This window comes from Sinocyclocheilus anshuiensis, unplaced genomic scaffold, assembly GCF_001515605.1.
Source record: "Sinocyclocheilus anshuiensis isolate Anshui unplaced genomic scaffold, SAMN03320099.WGS_v1.1 scaffold1317, whole genome shotgun sequence".
Taxonomy (NCBI): domain Eukaryota; kingdom Metazoa; phylum Chordata; class Actinopteri; order Cypriniformes; family Cyprinidae; genus Sinocyclocheilus; species Sinocyclocheilus anshuiensis.
Window position 1 is genome coordinate 71977 of NW_015551117.1, and position 17245 is coordinate 89221.

The window sequence follows — 17245 nt, forward strand, 5'->3', positions numbered from 1 at the left end:
GCACCCCTTTACCTAAATTCATTACTTCAGACTTATGTGCCCTCTAGAAGCTTGCGTTTTGCAAGTGAACGTCGCTTTATTGTGCCATCTCAAAGAAGCACAAAATCACTTTTACGGCCTTATAAATTAAATGTTCCCTCCTGGTGGAAGGACCTGCCCAACTCAATCCGAGCAGCCTTCAAGAATCGGCTAAAAACACGTATCTTCCATCTTTATTTGACCCTCTAACTCTAGCACTCTCTATTCTAATTCTATTCTTAAAAAAAAAACACTTGTCCCTTTTAGACTTGCACTCTATTCATTTGCTGCTTGTTTTCTTAAAAAAAAAAACTAACACTTGCTTTCAAATCTTTGTATTCCATCTGTTTTCTTTTCATTTATTATACAATTAACAAAAGCAAAAAAGACATCTAACACTAGCTTGCTGTATTCTTTTTCTATTTGATCTGTTTTCTTTTCATTTATTATATTATTTAAAAAACACTTGCTACGTGTACCGCGTTAAGCTAACTGAGACTTGTTATAGCACTTGTATATCATTGCTCTTTTGTTGATTTTGATTGCTTCCATTGTCCTCATTTTTAAGTCGCTTTGGATAAAAGCGTCTGCTAAATGACTAAATGTAAATGTAAATATATTATTATATTACTAAAGCATCCAATATTTATGTAAAATGAGGATGTTTTACATGCCTAAAGCAAATAAAGCTCACCCTTTTTACATAAAAAGAAACCATAAAAACTTTCATTTTGCCACCACCTTTCAAGTGCATATCACTATGGATTACATGTAATTACACGTACGTTTCTTGCACAGAACAATTGTTAAAACTGAATATATCGTCATTAGCTACATGTATTAATTTTGTGTTCCTTGATATGCTTTTTTTATTTTTTAAAACGTGCAGCTGTTAACTTGCATTTTGTGTATCTCCAAGGACCATGGTTTCAGCTAAAGATCTTCTTTACTGTTCTACTGAAGAAAAAAGTCACCTACATCTTTGTACATCTCAGTAAATTTTCACTTTTGGGTGAACTACCCCTTTAATATTGGGTTTCGGTACCCATAGTAATAATGTTATAAAGAGTTGAATGAAACAGCAAAATCTGAGCTAATCAAAGTCCTTTGTGAAGCAGGATTTTGAACCAATGATGTTTCACTGTGGGCGGCGCTACCCAGACCAACATAACAGAAATAAAATCTAAACTTCTGACAAAATCCATGCTCCCAAATATGTGTCTTTTCCATACTAAGCAGCATACAAAAAAAAAACCTATTTCAAATCTTTAACCCTCTAGGGTTGACAAATGCGCCGATACGTTTTGTGGCATTTCTTCCAGATAGAAAGGAACTTAAATTACTCCATCATTTTTGATCATACAGATAAGAGTCATACATCATTCAAATGATTTAATGATCAAAAAAAGGTCTTCCTTTTTTTGTATACCTACACTCATAATAACAATAAAATGCTGTGCTTTTGTAAAATGAAGAAAACAAACAGGGTTTGCTTTCAGCCGTCTCAGTCTCTGTGAACAACGTTTTGAAAAAATTAACCAAACCTCAGCAAATACTTGACACACAGACATGATAAATATATGTATAGACAATAGAAGCTTGAAGTATCTTCTTTTAAATGAAGTAAGTCATGTTCGAAGACAAATACTCTATTACAAAGAATATTTGTAAGAATATTTATAAAGAATGAAATTAAACTAACGCAAGGTCCAGTCTTTCCCGTCTGAGCTCATCGTCTGTAATATGATCATGTTCACGAGCCGAGCGAGCTTTTCATATGACAATCATCCACGTGAGACATGCGGACATGTAAACACCCACATCACCTCCGTAAACAAATGTGAACATTCAAGTTCATCTCGGCTACGTTTCGTTTCTGGAAGAAGACACGCTGAGAGAAATAAACCAGAATTTACCTCAGAAGAAGAACACAACGTGATGCGTGGTTTGATCCAGCGGAGGAGATCATTTACATTAATAAGTCTTTTTTTATTATTTGATTAATTATTTGATTAAATATCAGGTATGATTTACTTGTTTCAACATTTGAACAGGATCTGTTTCAGCAATGGCACAAAGGTGTGTGACTGTTCAAGTCTCTGTCTTTAGATCAGTGTGCCCAATAATCTGTCTTTGACCTTCATTGTGTACATTTTGATTATACTGTGTTTGATTGTACCCACATCACCTCCGTAAACAAATGTGAACATTCAAGTTAATCTCGGCTACTTTTCGTTTCTGGAAGAAGACACGCTGAAAGAAATAAACCAGAATTTACCTCAGAAGAAGAACACAACGTGATGCGTGGTTTGATCCAGCGGAGAAGATCATTTACATTAATAAGTCTTTTTTTATAACTTGATTAATTATTTGATTAAATATCAGGTATGGTTTACTTGTTTTAACATTTGAACAGGATCTGTTTCAGCAATGGCACAAAGGTGTGTGACTGTTCAAGTCTCTGTCTTTAGATCAGTGTGCCCAATAATCTGTCTTTGACCTTCATTGTGTATATTTTGATTATACTGTGTTGTAAATAAAATACAAATAAGCAAAACCCCCATTATTTTACTCTCCTCACATTCTTTCTTACCTGCCTCACAGTCACAGTGATGGCCCATTAGGGGAGGGCCCTTTGTCTCAGCTGTGAATCACTATTAACTGCTCACAAATTATTGTAGCACAGTTTGATGATTACAGTGTAATCAAACTTTAGCCATTAATATGTTTTTAAGATACTGAAAAAAGCACAAATGTCAGGGAATGTCAAAATTTCTCCAGAGCCCCAAAACCCCTTAGACTCCAGAGTGTTAAGCCATGGATATACTCACAGTGAAGTTCCTTTTTATTCTTCATTTAGGAGTAAAAAGAAGTTTGAACTTCCTTCACAGCAGTACACTGTTAGTGAACATCCCTATGCCAACCACATTGCTGAGACACTTTAATTTAAAGCAGCTCACCAGTGTCTATGTTTTTACTCAGGAAATGAACCATAGATTTCCACGTCAAAGAAGGCAGAGCCCCAGAGCACACCTACCTATTATGTAATCGCCACGGACCAATTGCAGTTTGTAGGTGTTTGCCAGTTGGAGCAAACTTTTCTGAAAATCTCTCTTTGGCAGGCTTTTTCAAACTTCCAAAACAAACTCCAAACAAACTTAATTTTGGCCTGATTTTGTTCAAAATGATGTCACACAACTTCGTTCTTCGATTTCACTTTAAATATATCAGGACTTAACTCCAAACAAACTTCATTTTGGCCTGTTTTTGTTCAAAATGACATCACACCAATTCGTTCAATTTAGTAATAATTTAAGTATATTGAGGCCTTTAAGATGGCTACATACACAGTATTCATGAAACAGCGCATGAACAACAAACATTAGTAATGTAAAGTCTAAAGGTGTGGTCACATTAGCAAAGTTATGGTAAAATTTCACTGGCAAAAAAGGTCTATAGTCTATTGTCAGTTGTGTAGTGATGCATGAAGAATAACGCTCACTCAGAAGCCACTTTCTAACCATGCAGCCATGCAGGGAATTTGTGTGACCAACTTGAACATGAGCAAACTTTTTTGCCCTTACGCAAAATGACTGGATTTCACACACAAAATTTCACAGAGCAACAGAAAATGTGACTGCACTTTAATATCTTATTAGACCGTCCAGTTAAATATTCCACCATTAATAAAGTCTTGCTTCCAATCACATTAAATTTGAGTTAATGTAGCATCAGCTGGTCTAAAGTCTGTTTCCTATAAAGTTCATGGCCTGTTTAATTTGGTGAAGTTCTTTTATTTTTTATGAAAGCAATGTCTGCCAGAGAGCTAATTTATAGTCTGTTTGTTCAAACTAGCTATAGAGCTAGATTGAACAAACAGATCAACTCAGCTATTTCCTGCACTTTTCACCATTTCTAGTATAATATGAAACTATAACAAAGCAGTTACCTAAAGTAAATAGGCAAATCAGTCCGGATTGGCTCAGCTTGTGCATGTGCGTAGGTTGAAAGCAGAAGCGTGCAATAAGATGACTCCTTACCAGTTCCACATGTGGCGCTGCATTCAGTCCAAGCCCCATAAATCCACTGGAAATAAGAGACAGCAGTGCCATTGTTGGAGTCGACAAGAATGTCTCTGCTTATGGTGTACTCATACCTCACCCCTGGATTGGTCTCTTGAAAAAGCAGCTAGAGAACATTGAGGGCAAATTAAAGAGAAACCTTGACACATCAACACACAAACAACATACAAACCCATAAATCTCATACGTAGAATCTAGGGCAATGGCCATATAATCAGATATCAATTTGTCAGGATTCTATGACATTGTATTGGTATAGGGTTTTTTTTAATGAAAAAGGTCAAATTAATGAAGTAGCCGTTTTTACAAATAAGCAACCAGATTTAGAAAGTTGTGAAAAAAAAATGCTATACATTAAGTACCAGGACAGACTGTGGTTAATTTTCTTGTTTAATTTCATAATATTAGCAATGATCAATAAGTTTGTCATTAAATATTGTACACTGAAAAGTATGCAATAATCGCATATAATTTATTTTTATATATTTTTAGCACACATTTCAATTACAACATTGTGATACATTGCACCTTAACTAAATTTTGACTGTATGAATGTATTTTATTGTGAGGCAGTTGCCAGCCCATAATTTAAAGTGTTACATATTTTGGTGTTGAGACCAGCAACTATTGTAAAATATTTGAAAATGTGAAATTTGATTGGTGGTATAAAGTAGTACAAGATTTTTCCCCAACAGATGAACCGACATATAATTATGACAGATTTTTTGGTCTTTGCACAGCAGAACAGTAAAACCCAAAAAGTGAGGTTGTAAGCTTCTCTTTTCCACATGGGATTTAAGAATTTGGAGAGTGATAAGAGAATATTTAATTTGTCTGCCTCCCGCTGCTGTAGACATCCTTCTATCTCCACCCGCGCAAAGGCTGTGAGCCAAAGGCCTCGAATCGCTCTGTGGGAGGAGGTCCACAGAGGTCTAGAAGGCCCCTCTGCTACACATACTAGCCTAAATCCCTAATAAACAGTATCTTCACTTTAATGGTACTACAACATGAAAATCATGGCTACTGTAATCATAAAACTCAGTCCGCTAATGATTACAATTGGGAATAAGCCTTTTATGCAATAAATTCAATCATTAAAGCCACTAAATCTTCAAATATATTTTGCTTTTTAAACAAGGAATGGAATAAAATCATACATTAATCTTTTGTTACTGAAAAAGGTCATAAAGCTACTTCCTGCTGAGTAGAATTTTATGCAAATACATTGGGTTAAGCCTTTGATTTCACTTTCCCTGTCAGATAAAGCTGTTCTGTTTTCTCAATTTAAATATTTACTGTTGAAGGAGGATGCCATACATTTATGAGTATATTTCTTTTTAGAAGTCTTTACATAAGTAGTTAATGCTCTGTGCTCAGAGAAATTTGCAGATTTAATTATTCATGAAGAATAGGCCTGTTCTCCATTATAGTGTTTGAAGCGGTAAATGTTTCCATGGATAATACAGTCTGTTCTCTTTTTTCATTAAAGAAGTTGTTTGTATATCTTTCCATGCAACAAATGTGAGACGTTAAATTATAATGTATACCATTTTAGGTCTCTATTTAGACTCTAAACCACATTTCAGGCACAGATTCACTAAACTGTGACCTAGTTTAGCAGAGCACTTTAGCAGGTGCCTGTGAAAAGAGACAGGCCTCAAACATCACATGCTAGATTCTGCTCATAAGCAGCATGTGAGGCTTCAGCATGGGACTGAGTACCTGGATCCACACTGGCTCCATAGTCGGTCCGGGGGAAGATAGGTTTTCCAGCTGCCCAGTCCTTTCGTAAGTAAATACTGTTCCTGCTGCTTTATACTCGCCATTCCACTGGATCGTCCAGCCACCGTTCAGGAAATATTTTTCAGGGTCATTACTGCGCAATGCCAAGTAGTTCCCAGCCTCTGCGACTTCCTCGATACGGATGTCCCGTGCTCCTTCCGGAATTAGACCTATGTCTACATAGCCTGAGAGACAAAAATTACCTCAGCTTATTCAAACAAATAAAGTAGAAATAAAACAAACATGCAATGTTATATTTACAAAATGAATGCTGCTTTGAGTAAAATATAAACTGAAACTCATTTTACAAACCGAGCCCTTCACTGTCCTCAAAGGTCTTCCTCACTGTTTTGCACGTAGATCCATTTCCATGGCACACTCCACACTGATCCTCAACAGCATCTGAGTCAATCTCATAATCACAGCCTAAGTACTGACATGAAGAGACAGATCATAAATTTAACTCCGCAATTAGACTAGAGTGATGTGAATTATACTGATATTTTTCTCATTCTGACAGCACCCATTCACTGCAGAGGATCCATTGGTGAGAAAGTGATATAATGTTAAATTGCTCCAAATCTGTTCCAATGAAGGAACAAAATCATCTACATCTTGGATAGACATTTTCAGCAAATTTTGATTTTATATACTGTATAAAGTGTAGTACTGTGCAAAGGTCTTGGCCACCACCAGCTTTGTTGTTTTAGCAAAGTTTTAATGACCATATATTTACTTTTCTTTACAAACAGAACATAAAGAAAACATGTACACTAAATTTTAAACCACACTGTTTCCATAACAAACAGGCAGAAGTCAGTATTTAGTGTGACCTCCCTTATCACTATGTACATCTTCAACTCTTTTGGGGAGACTGTCCTGAAGTTTTCTGGAGTATTCTTTGATATATTATACCAGGCTTCTTTCAGCACTTCCCAGAGTTCTTCTTTAGAGTTGGGCTGTCTTTTATTTCTTTCTCTGTCCAGGTGATCCCATACTGCCTCTATAATATTCAGGTCTTTTTTTTTTATTCAGGTCTTTCAATTCAAAACACATTTAATACAATTATGCAAATGAACATTTCCTTTAAAGATAATATTTTTTACCAATAGTTATTCCTCATTTTTCCCTCTACTTTCTCTTCTGTTCACTTTGTTTTCCCTTTTGTGATAATATATAAGTAAATAAATAATTAATTAATAAATATAATTATATGTTAATATTATTATATTATATATATATATATATATATATATATAATACTTTAGTATAATATTCAGGTCTGGACTCTACAAAGGCCAGTCCATGATTGTCAGTGTTTTATCAGCTGTTTTTCTCTCCAAATATAATTTCACTGTAGCAGTGTGCTTGGGATTATTATCATGCGGAAAAATAAATTCACTCCCAATCAGGCACTTTCCAGAAGGAATGGCATGACAAATTAAAACCTGTCTGTACTTTTCAGTATTCATGATCCCATCAATTTGGACAATATCGAACCACTGGCAGAAATGCAGCCCCAAACCATGATAGACCCTCCACCATGTTTTACAGAAGGTGGCAAGCACTCATTCATCCATCTCTCTCCAACTCTTCTTCTCACATATTGTTGATGATTGGATCCAAAAATTTCACACTGGGATTTGTCACTCCATAATACTTTTTTTTTCCACTTATCTTCATTACAATCTTTGTGAGCTTTAGCATATCGTAGCCTTTTCGCACTATTCTCCTTCCAAAAAGTGGTTTCTTGGATGCTACCCTTCCACAAAGACCACTCCTGATCAAGCTTATTCAAACTGTAGAAGGGTCAACTTGGCATCCCGATGAAGCCGCCAGATGCTGAGCCAGGTCCTTGCTGGGCTTCTTCTGGCCTCTCAAAGAAGAAACTGAGAAACTTCTCATCAGATTTTTGAAGTTTTCTAGGCCTTCCAGTTCTTTTTCTGTCCTTGAGCTCTCCTGATTCTTCAAATTTCTTGAATACCACATCTTGGGTATCCAGTTTGTTGCTGATTTCCCTTGGAGAGTGGCCTTGCTGATGCAAAATTACAATTTTATGTCTGTCAAATTCTGTGATCTTTGGCATTTTGAATGGAATGATGTTACAGAGAGTTGGTCTTATTAGCAAACAGCCAACTCATACAACGTGTAATGCTCAAGCATGTCTTTAACAAACCTGGTGTAAAACACCTTTTTGACATGAGATAGCAGGTGTTAGCAATGACATTAATTAGGGAGGTCACACTAAACACTTGGTACTTTAGTCTATACGTTTTTTTTTTTTTTTTTGCATACAAACTTCCTGTATTTTCTGGTTGTATTCTAATAAAGAGACTGATAAATAACTATATATGGTCATTATACTATTGCTATAACAACAAATCACAATTTTAGATTGACTAAATGTAATACTGTAGAAGATTTGCATTTGAACTGAAAGCATAAATCTAGGCTATGCGTTGACAGTTTCAGAGAAAACACAAAACTGCAACATTTCATTCACTGACACACTTCACTCAAACATGTGCTAAGAGTTCATTTAAAGTAATTTTAAGTGCTTAGAAAAGTAACAATTCTCCTCAAGAAATTTCCACAGTTTTACTGTCTACAGCAGTTTCACAGGGTTATAGGATGGTTCAGTGAAACTAAAAATGTTTGCATGTCAACTAAATATTTAACTCCTTAACTGTATAAAAGAACAAAACCACATTGAAAACAATAGCTTCCTCCCCTGTATTTAACAATACCGTGTGTAACTTCCGCCTGGGGTCATACAAGGACTCATTCAAATATTTATTTGAATTAAGTTTGAGAAGAAGAGTGTGGAAGATTGTTTGCCGACACGTTCTCATGATTTCACACCCCACTGTTTTTGTGAGACTCTTGTGGTATTATTTCACAATAGACTGACACTCAAGCTGACAGACTGTCAATGGTTTACAATGAAAATGACAAGCAGAAATTTACATGGACCGTCTGAGACTGAGCAAAGAGGTCAAAGCCATTACCAACCTTACAAACGCCATTAATGCATATGTCACGGCTCTGACTGCCTTCATAGCACTGTGTTCCGTCTATGACAGTGTCCAGCATTCTCTCTGAAAAGTGCTCATTCACAGGTCTACAGTGCAGCTCACACGGATTAACTGGAATGACACAAACATATCCATTCTGTGAAATCTATTTAAAGAGTGCTGCAACAATATAACTCTCTCATGAAGACGTGAATGGCACATGTCTGCACATATAATGCCATAATGCGCACCTCTGTTATTTACATGTATCCATTTATAAAACTTTCCCTTATATGGGATTGTGTTAAAGCGGCTGCACTGGATGTGTCTGAAGCTGATCTGGTCCACAGGGCAGGGGTCACGGTTACAGGTTCGATATCTGCGGCGCTCTCCAAGACAGTATTTACCTCCATACTTGGGCCTGAAAAACAAATGCATGAAACATTTAAAATACCATTAAGTCATTTAAAATCTGCATATACAAAATGTTTATGTATACATATCAACAAGAAACTAAATAATAAAAATAATACAAATATAAACCACTAGCAAGTCAAAAAGCTTAAAAAGTGGTATAAAAAGAAAAGAATGTGGTTGCCAATGTCTTTTTGGCTCCGTACACATGATTTGATCAATGATTCGAGATTCAATGATTTGAGAACCCCACTGGCTTCCAAATATCTTCAGTTTGGAGTGGTGTGAGGTTGAGCAAATTACAGATTTTTTTTTTTTTTGGTTGATGATTGACCAAACAGGTATCCCAATAAGATTTTTTAAAGATTTTTTTATTATTATTATTCTGACTTGCTGGTGAGAAACAAATGCAATTTGCTTATTAACCATAAACATGCTAGTCTTTTCCCATACAGTCTATGATACAAAATAGCCTTCTCATAGTTGTATGGGTTTCTGGATGGTTGCTAGGTGGTTTCCAAGCAAACTCAAAAGAGCCCACCTCCATGCATTCGAATATTTATGCCAAAATACATTCAATTAACCCAGAATATTGTGCATTGACTACTAGAAGCCTCCCAGACACAATCAAAACATTTACTGTAGAGTGGTTCGCTCAGATCCGGCAATCTCTTTCAAGCAATAGCGAGAGTTTAGTGACTGTCTACTGTAGCAGGCTGAGCCAGAAGGTGTTGGGATCATGGCTGATACCTTACATTGGAAAAGAATTCAGATTCAGGTTACAGAAGTGCTAACCAAAATTTGAAGACTTGCCATACATAATATGCAGAAACAGGCAAGGGTAAAGCAAGAGTAAACAACTTGGTGCTTTTACAAGATGTAGAAATATGATGGAATGTTTGGGTTTCAATTGAGACACCAAACTTGCAGAATTCCGTCTCAATAGGTAAGATCAAATCTGAATGTTTTTTCCACAGATGCTAGCTCTTTACTATACTTTACTTTACTTTACTTTACTATAAAGCCCCAGATAAAATTGTAAGAATAAGGTAAGGGCATGATGATGTACGGGGACTTTGCAAAGGTTGTTTGAAAGATGCACAGAAGCATACTTCATCTTTAACTGTTATTATTTATTTATTTATTTATTTTTACTAGAAAAGAGACATTTACTGTAATAAGTACACAGAGGAAGTGGTGACAAATAGTAGTAGATCTTTTTCCCATATCCTTAAAAGTTCTTCTGAAATATGATGCAGATGTTGCACATGATTTCCATCAATTACAACATCCTAGAGATGCATTCACAAGCTGGCCACAACCTGGTTCTATAACCATTTCCATCCTTGAAAACTTGCTTGGGGTGCAAAACATCTGCCAGGATAGAGAATCTAGTCCAAGCCAAATATAATGAAATGGTTATACTTCATAAACTCTGAACCTTTGGACCAGAGACAGTGACTGTTTTATTGGTTGAGTGAGGCTCTCTGACACCATATGGGATCTGAATTTCTCACCATTTAACAATTTGTTGGAACCGCAGAGACCCTAGAATGCCATTGAAGATGATTGAAAATATAAAATTAATTATAATTACATGTATGAAACCTCAAACACATTATGCTGACGTGGTGGTGAGAAATAAATGCAATCACTTCCTCATCAAATGCTAGCCTTTTCCTATACAATCTGTGGTTTAAAAAAAGCTATTCTCATGGTTTGTGATTTTTCAGAGTAAACCAGATTAAGCTGCTGTAGCTGTAAGGATTACTTTTACACTACCTTGGAGTTTGGTGAATTTGTGAACCCCATTGGCCTAATTGTATGGACAAAACATTCTTCAAAATATCTGTTCCACAGAAGAAATTCAAAAATAAAAAAAGAGCTGCGTGACCGTTAGTAAATGATCTAAGTAAATGATGGCATAATTCATTCATTCATTCATTTTTTTTCTTCCTTCTTCTATGCAGTTTCTAGAGGTTTCTGGATGTTTGCTAGTCAAGAGAGCCCAATGCCATGCATTAACCATTGATGATTGTGTCCAGACAGGGATCCCAAAATGATTTTTTTATTCTGACATGCTGGTGAGAAATAAATGCATTCATTTACTTATCAACCATAAACATGTTAGTCTTTTCCCATACAATCTATGATAAAAATAGCTTTCTCGTGGTTTATCCCAGTAAAGTGAGTGAGCACAAATTGTATGTGTGTGTAGGAAACTCACACAGGGTTGACACACTCCCTCTGGGCATTCTGAACGCCTACACCGCATGTCCTGGTGCACCTGGACCACTCGCTCCATGAATCCCAGCCACCATTCACGCTTTTAGGCTGGAAGCCCATCTCCACACACTCCCCGTCAAAACACCACTGACCAAAAAAAAAAAAAAAAACATAACCAAGACTTTGAGTTAGTCAGAGGAATTCAAAAGGAGAACTACGTATATGGTGAACTTCATGCAGGGAAATGAAAAGCCCACAGAAAGCCTGGCTTGCCTTGCCCTCACCGCACTTGGTCCCATCCACAACACCATCCAGCCTCGAGTGGCAGGTTGAGCCCACTGTGCACCACAGGGTGCTGCAGATATTCTGAAGGGTACAATCATTTAAGAATAATTCAGAATAGTTCAAAGCTACATAAAATGTTATTATAAATGTTGTAGAATTCCTCTTAATTCTTAAGTAAGTCTTAATTCCTTATCGGAAGCCCATTTTTGCCACTGAATGAAATAAATAAATAAATACAAAAGGTAATTGTGATTTTTTTTTTTAAATCTCACAATTCAGTCTTTTTATATTTCATAGCTTGGATTTTTAAAGAGAAAACAACCTATATAGAAACTCACAATTCTGAGTAAAAAAGTTTCAGAACTGCAAAATATAAACTGAGAATTCTTCATATCTCACAATTCTGACTTTTTTCTCAGAAATGCAAGATAAAAGTCTGAATTGTAAGATATACACTAAGAATTACAAAAAAAACAAGATTATTTTATCCTGTGGCAGAAAAAAGCTTATCTGTGTTCATTTTGTGTTAAATTGTTTTATACCATTTTAACAAAAGTTATGTTAAGTGTCAAGTGGTGTAACCATTAAATAACATATTTTCGGAATCAAGTGTTCATATTTTCAAAACGTTAGTTTGTACTAAAAAAAAAAAAAATGACGACATTTTTATTTTACTATATGTACCAAAAGAACATTATGTTAGTTTGCCTATTTACAGTAGGCAGTTTTTAAGCTGTTGATGTTAAACTTTGGCTTGCAGTCTACAGTGGAGGGGCACGAGGAAGCAGCTTCAACTTCAGTTTTGATACCCCAAGGGACTACTAGTGCTTGGATGTTTGGATGGATACTTAAATTATGTTGGTGGCATTGAGGAGGCAGCAGGATGCTGAAACAGCTGATGCTGGAGCAAGGTGAGTGCTGCTCAAGCTCCAGCACTTAATTAAAAGATTAGAATTCAATTTAGGAATTTCACCAATTAACACCAAAAAATTACCAATTAGTAAAATATGAAACATTTCATTGATAAACAAAAATGATAGAACACAGCCATATAGTAAGTGTTTTCTTAATATTTGTCTGCAAGTATAATATTTTTTCAAGACTTTTAGCTCTTTTTAAATGCTGTCCAAAAATGGAAAATATTTTCATCACAGAACGTCATTATCAGTAAAAATTGTATTATTATTTTTTAATGTGCTTTTTGAATAGATCTAGACATAACAAAAGAGTTTCACATCCCTGACATTTCAAATGTCACATTGAAAAATTATGAAACCACATGTGCTTAATTTGAGGCCTACTCTGGAATCCTGAAATGCATGGAGTTATGTTATTGTTTAATGTTCTCTTAAACTTTTGGAAAATGGCAAACCTTGTGTGTTGTGCACCAAACACAAACATTCATTGCATTTCTTAACCTCTGCAATTTCCTCTGGTGTCATTTCTTGAACTGTAACAGCCCTGATAAGGAAATTGAAGTCTGGCTTTATCTGTGTCCGAACGACAGAGTGCCAACTCTTTTGCTGTGTCTGTGACATTTGGCCAATAATTGAAAGATGCCCAGTATCTGCCAACAGTTGCTGCAGAAAGCACGGACATCACTGATGTGATTTGACATCACAGACAACAATTCTGCAATCTGATGCCCTTTTCCCTATTTTAATTCTGCAGGATGCCAAATTTAAATGAGCTATGTTGGCTTTCCCCCTCATTGTTCAGCTAGCTTAGATAAAAATGTTTGTAATTTCAAGGTAGAGCTCTTCATGTTAAACTGTTTACAAAGTAGTTCTTCTAGTTGGAACATAAGACCTGCTAAACTAATGATGTGCCTTTTCCCACTAAAACAGCTGGGAATCAGATGGTCCTGATGTAAGTAGAAACTGGCACTTCCTCTGTGATGGAAAAGTGTATGTGTGGTCTATGCCTTACCAGACACTTGAAGTAATAGAGGTTTTTGTTGAACTGTTCACAATTTAATAGTGAGAAATTTAAAGCAGCCCATGGGCCTGGAAGTACATGAGTTGCTTAAAGAAATAGTTTCCTAATGAGATCAAATTCAGAACAGATCTCTTTGTTGAAAAGACCAGCATGGCTGGCTATTGTGTTTTGGGTGCTGGTATTCCCAATCAAATATATTAAGTACACTGAAACATACACATAAAACATACATTTTATTATAGTAAAAGTGTAGTAATGTTTTTTTGGTGTATTCATTACCATTTGCATGACCACACTTTTACTACAAGTACCATGGTTAAACTATGGTTAGTATAGCAAAACCATGGTTAATTTGTGGTTACCATGGTTTAACTATAATGACCATGGTTATTTGGTTTTATGTGTAGTAAAATGGTTAATTTTCATAAGGGTTGTGCCATTGCTCGCTAAAAGTTTGCTAGCTATCTTATAAACACTGATGTGACAATACATAGGCCTATATTTTTTAATATAAGTTTAATTTATTAAATCCTGTCATGAAACCATGTAAAATCACTTTTACACTACTTAATTTGTTCACTTCAAAATAACTTCATTAAATGATGTTGAATGATTAAATGATGCAAATCCAACACACTTTTTTTCAGTGTATAACCTTTATAATGAATTATCTTTTTACTTTGTTTGAATGTTTTTGACTTTGATAAAAAGAGATGTTTTTTAAATCAAAATTTAAGGTTTGAACCTAAATCAATTTTTTTTTAAATGGGTCCAAAGTATATTTTTTTCCAGTGTACTTTTAGGATAAGTTGCCTTTGTGTTCCTTTGAAGCTTGAAATGCTCCAGTTCCCATTCTTTGTAACTGAATGAAAAAAAGCAACCATTTTTCTTTCTTTCTTTTGTGTGTGTATTACAAAAGAAATTCATGCACAGAAACTACATTATCTGAACTTTGGCTTCACTATCAGAAGCACTTATATATTTTTATTAGGTTACATTATAGCCTACAATTTATTTACAGTTCCTAGCAGATGTGTGGTTCAGAATGTCTTGCTCCATCTGTATTTCATAAACAGATCATTTAAGCCCTCTGTCTGCACTTGTGTACACTTCTGACCCATTTTTCTTAGCAGTTTGGCATCAGAGAGCTGTCTGCTGGGGGAATCAGAGTTATTTGTGGGTTCAAGGGAAAATCTTACATCTACATCGTCACAGAGCAGTGAGCTGGATCCATACTGGAGCTTGCACTGATGAGCAGCGCTGTACAGGACGCCAGGGGGAGCAGAGTGCATCTCAAGATCGTTTCTGACAGGAGGGTCATCCAAACACCAGCCCCAGCCTCGACTGTGAGGAACATGACAAAAACACACCACATGCAGAAAATACTTAGGCAAAGGTTTCTGGTTTAAGTGCAATTCATTCTCAGATTAGTACTTTTATAGGCTGAAATATTACATTATCTTAACTGAATAGCCTCTAAGATCTTGTTGTATTTCAATATTCTTTAATAGATCAAGGGCCAAATTTACTGCTTGGCTTGCGCCAGCACAAACCCTCCTTTGGCATTAAAAAAACACTTTCAGGATTTACTAAAGACACATAATGAAAATGAATGATGAAAGGGCATGGACGCTGTTATTTTTGTGGCTTATTGCATATGCTTTGAAGGAGTTCCCCTTTTAGATGCAACATTTATGGGAGGAGTGTGTTTAAATGATTCAAAGTGACTTTCTAAGGTTTGAGGTAATCAATGTACAAGTATTTGTGCCCAAAAAAGCATTTTGCACCTGACATGGTGACGATAGCCAGGGGCGCATTAATGCACGGAATGAATAATTAATAATATAAATAATAATATAAAGGAATATAAATAATTGAATAATTATAATAAATTATAATAAAAATGATTTATATGGGAGTTTGCAGCAGTGACAACAGCGTTCCGTAAACAAACTCGCACACTCATTTTTAGTGATGCCCTGGTTGTAGTAGCCTATATAGTGAATGGCTCAGTTTAGGTTCCCCCCACACAGTTTGTATACTATAGTTGGTATGTTCCACGTGTTCCATCGATATAAGCGGAATGTACAATGCATTCGCTACTAGTAAATAACCGCAGCACAAGAGTATCTTTATGTCAACATGCAGATTAACAGAAACACAACACTGCTGTGTGAAAGGAACTGAACCGGACAACGTTCTGTAACGTCATACAGTGAGAGTTCAGTAACTTGCTTGGTTGTAATCTGTGTGTCATCTATGTCCCATAAATAGTGTCAATTTTAAATCTGGATCTCAAAGTCTCCATTTTAAATCCAGGGATGGAAAAATAGGAATTATCCTACTGCTTAAATGTGATCATTAAACTTTATAGGGCTGTGGTTTAACTAATTAAACGTGAGCACGTCATGTTTCAAAATAAAAACGCAGTTAGCAATCACCAAATAACCCACATTTATGTCAACATGCCATGTGTTTTGCTCTACTGATGATGAATAATTAATATTTTGTGTGATTTATGGTGTTTAAATCATACCTGTAAATTCACATTTCAGCCAGGAAAGTTTTGATGGCATTTTCCTTTCATATTACCTCCGTATAATGCCCATAATATCGTAGTGTTTACTTTATGTAACGGCTATATAATTCTGCTGTTCCACAAGCGCCACCTTGTGGCAAAGAGTAAATTTGCATATTCGCTTATATTCACATTTTACGCAGAACAGTGTTGTGAATGTAAACTGGCATATTAACAAGACAAAAAAACGAAATTTGACAAATAATTTTTAGGAAGCTTAAAAAAAATAGGTTTTCTGGGGTCGGGGGGCCTACTGTAATGCTGTAGCCCAGGGGGGCCTTTGGTTATCTTAAGGCGCCCCTGACGATAGCTGATAATTTTGCTGCTCTTGGTAGATTTTGTTGGTCATTATAGAAATGAGCTGGGTGTATCTGTGTTCTTTAATTTGTTCATTGTCAGTATATCATCTGCAGAACTCTGATATTTAGTTGGACTGCCTTTAGCTTTGATAACATTATGCTTTCGTTGTGGCATTACAACATTTATTTCCATCAAGAGTTGCATTCATTTTTGGCTGAGATCTTGTATTTACAATGGGAGCATTGAACCACTCTGTAAAGTCGAGTCCAGCACATCCTAAAGACTTTCAATAGCGTTAAGGTCAGGACTCAATGGTGACCAATTCATACATGAAAATGATTCCTCATGCTCACTGAACCACTATTTCACAAACTGAGCCTGGTGAATCTTGGCATTGTCATCCTGGAATATCTACATGGGCACATCCTCTGACATGCTTAAGAAATAAAAAGCTCTGCACTGCATTAGTTAAAAGAATGGTTGCAAAACATAAAACATGCCAGAATTAATCACTGCAACAATGATGCAATCCTAGAATCTTCAGTATTTGATTATTAAAATACAAATGTGGACTTTTTTTTCTTTTTTTTTTTTTTTTAAGGGGGGGG

At 35.7% G+C, this 17245-nt stretch overlaps 1 protein-coding gene across 1 annotated transcript in view; it reads right to left on the reverse strand.

The window, feature by feature from the left end:
• Positions 1 to 17245, reverse strand: part of LOC107663005 (A disintegrin and metalloproteinase with thrombospondin motifs 7-like) — a gene marked incomplete at its 5' end in the record, with an annotated part of 95498 nt that overhangs the window by 45449 nt on the left and 32804 nt on the right. Inside the window, 6 exons of the mRNA XM_016453138.1 lie at positions 4059 to 4206; positions 5823 to 6067; positions 6195 to 6315; positions 8895 to 9028; positions 9148 to 9317; positions 11538 to 11683. Coding sequence (XP_016308624.1) covers positions 4059 to 4206; positions 5823 to 6067; positions 6195 to 6315; positions 8895 to 9028; positions 9148 to 9317; positions 11538 to 11683 — 964 coding nt within the window. The remainder of the gene's footprint in view (positions 1 to 4058; positions 4207 to 5822; positions 6068 to 6194; positions 6316 to 8894; positions 9029 to 9147; positions 9318 to 11537; positions 11684 to 17245) is intronic.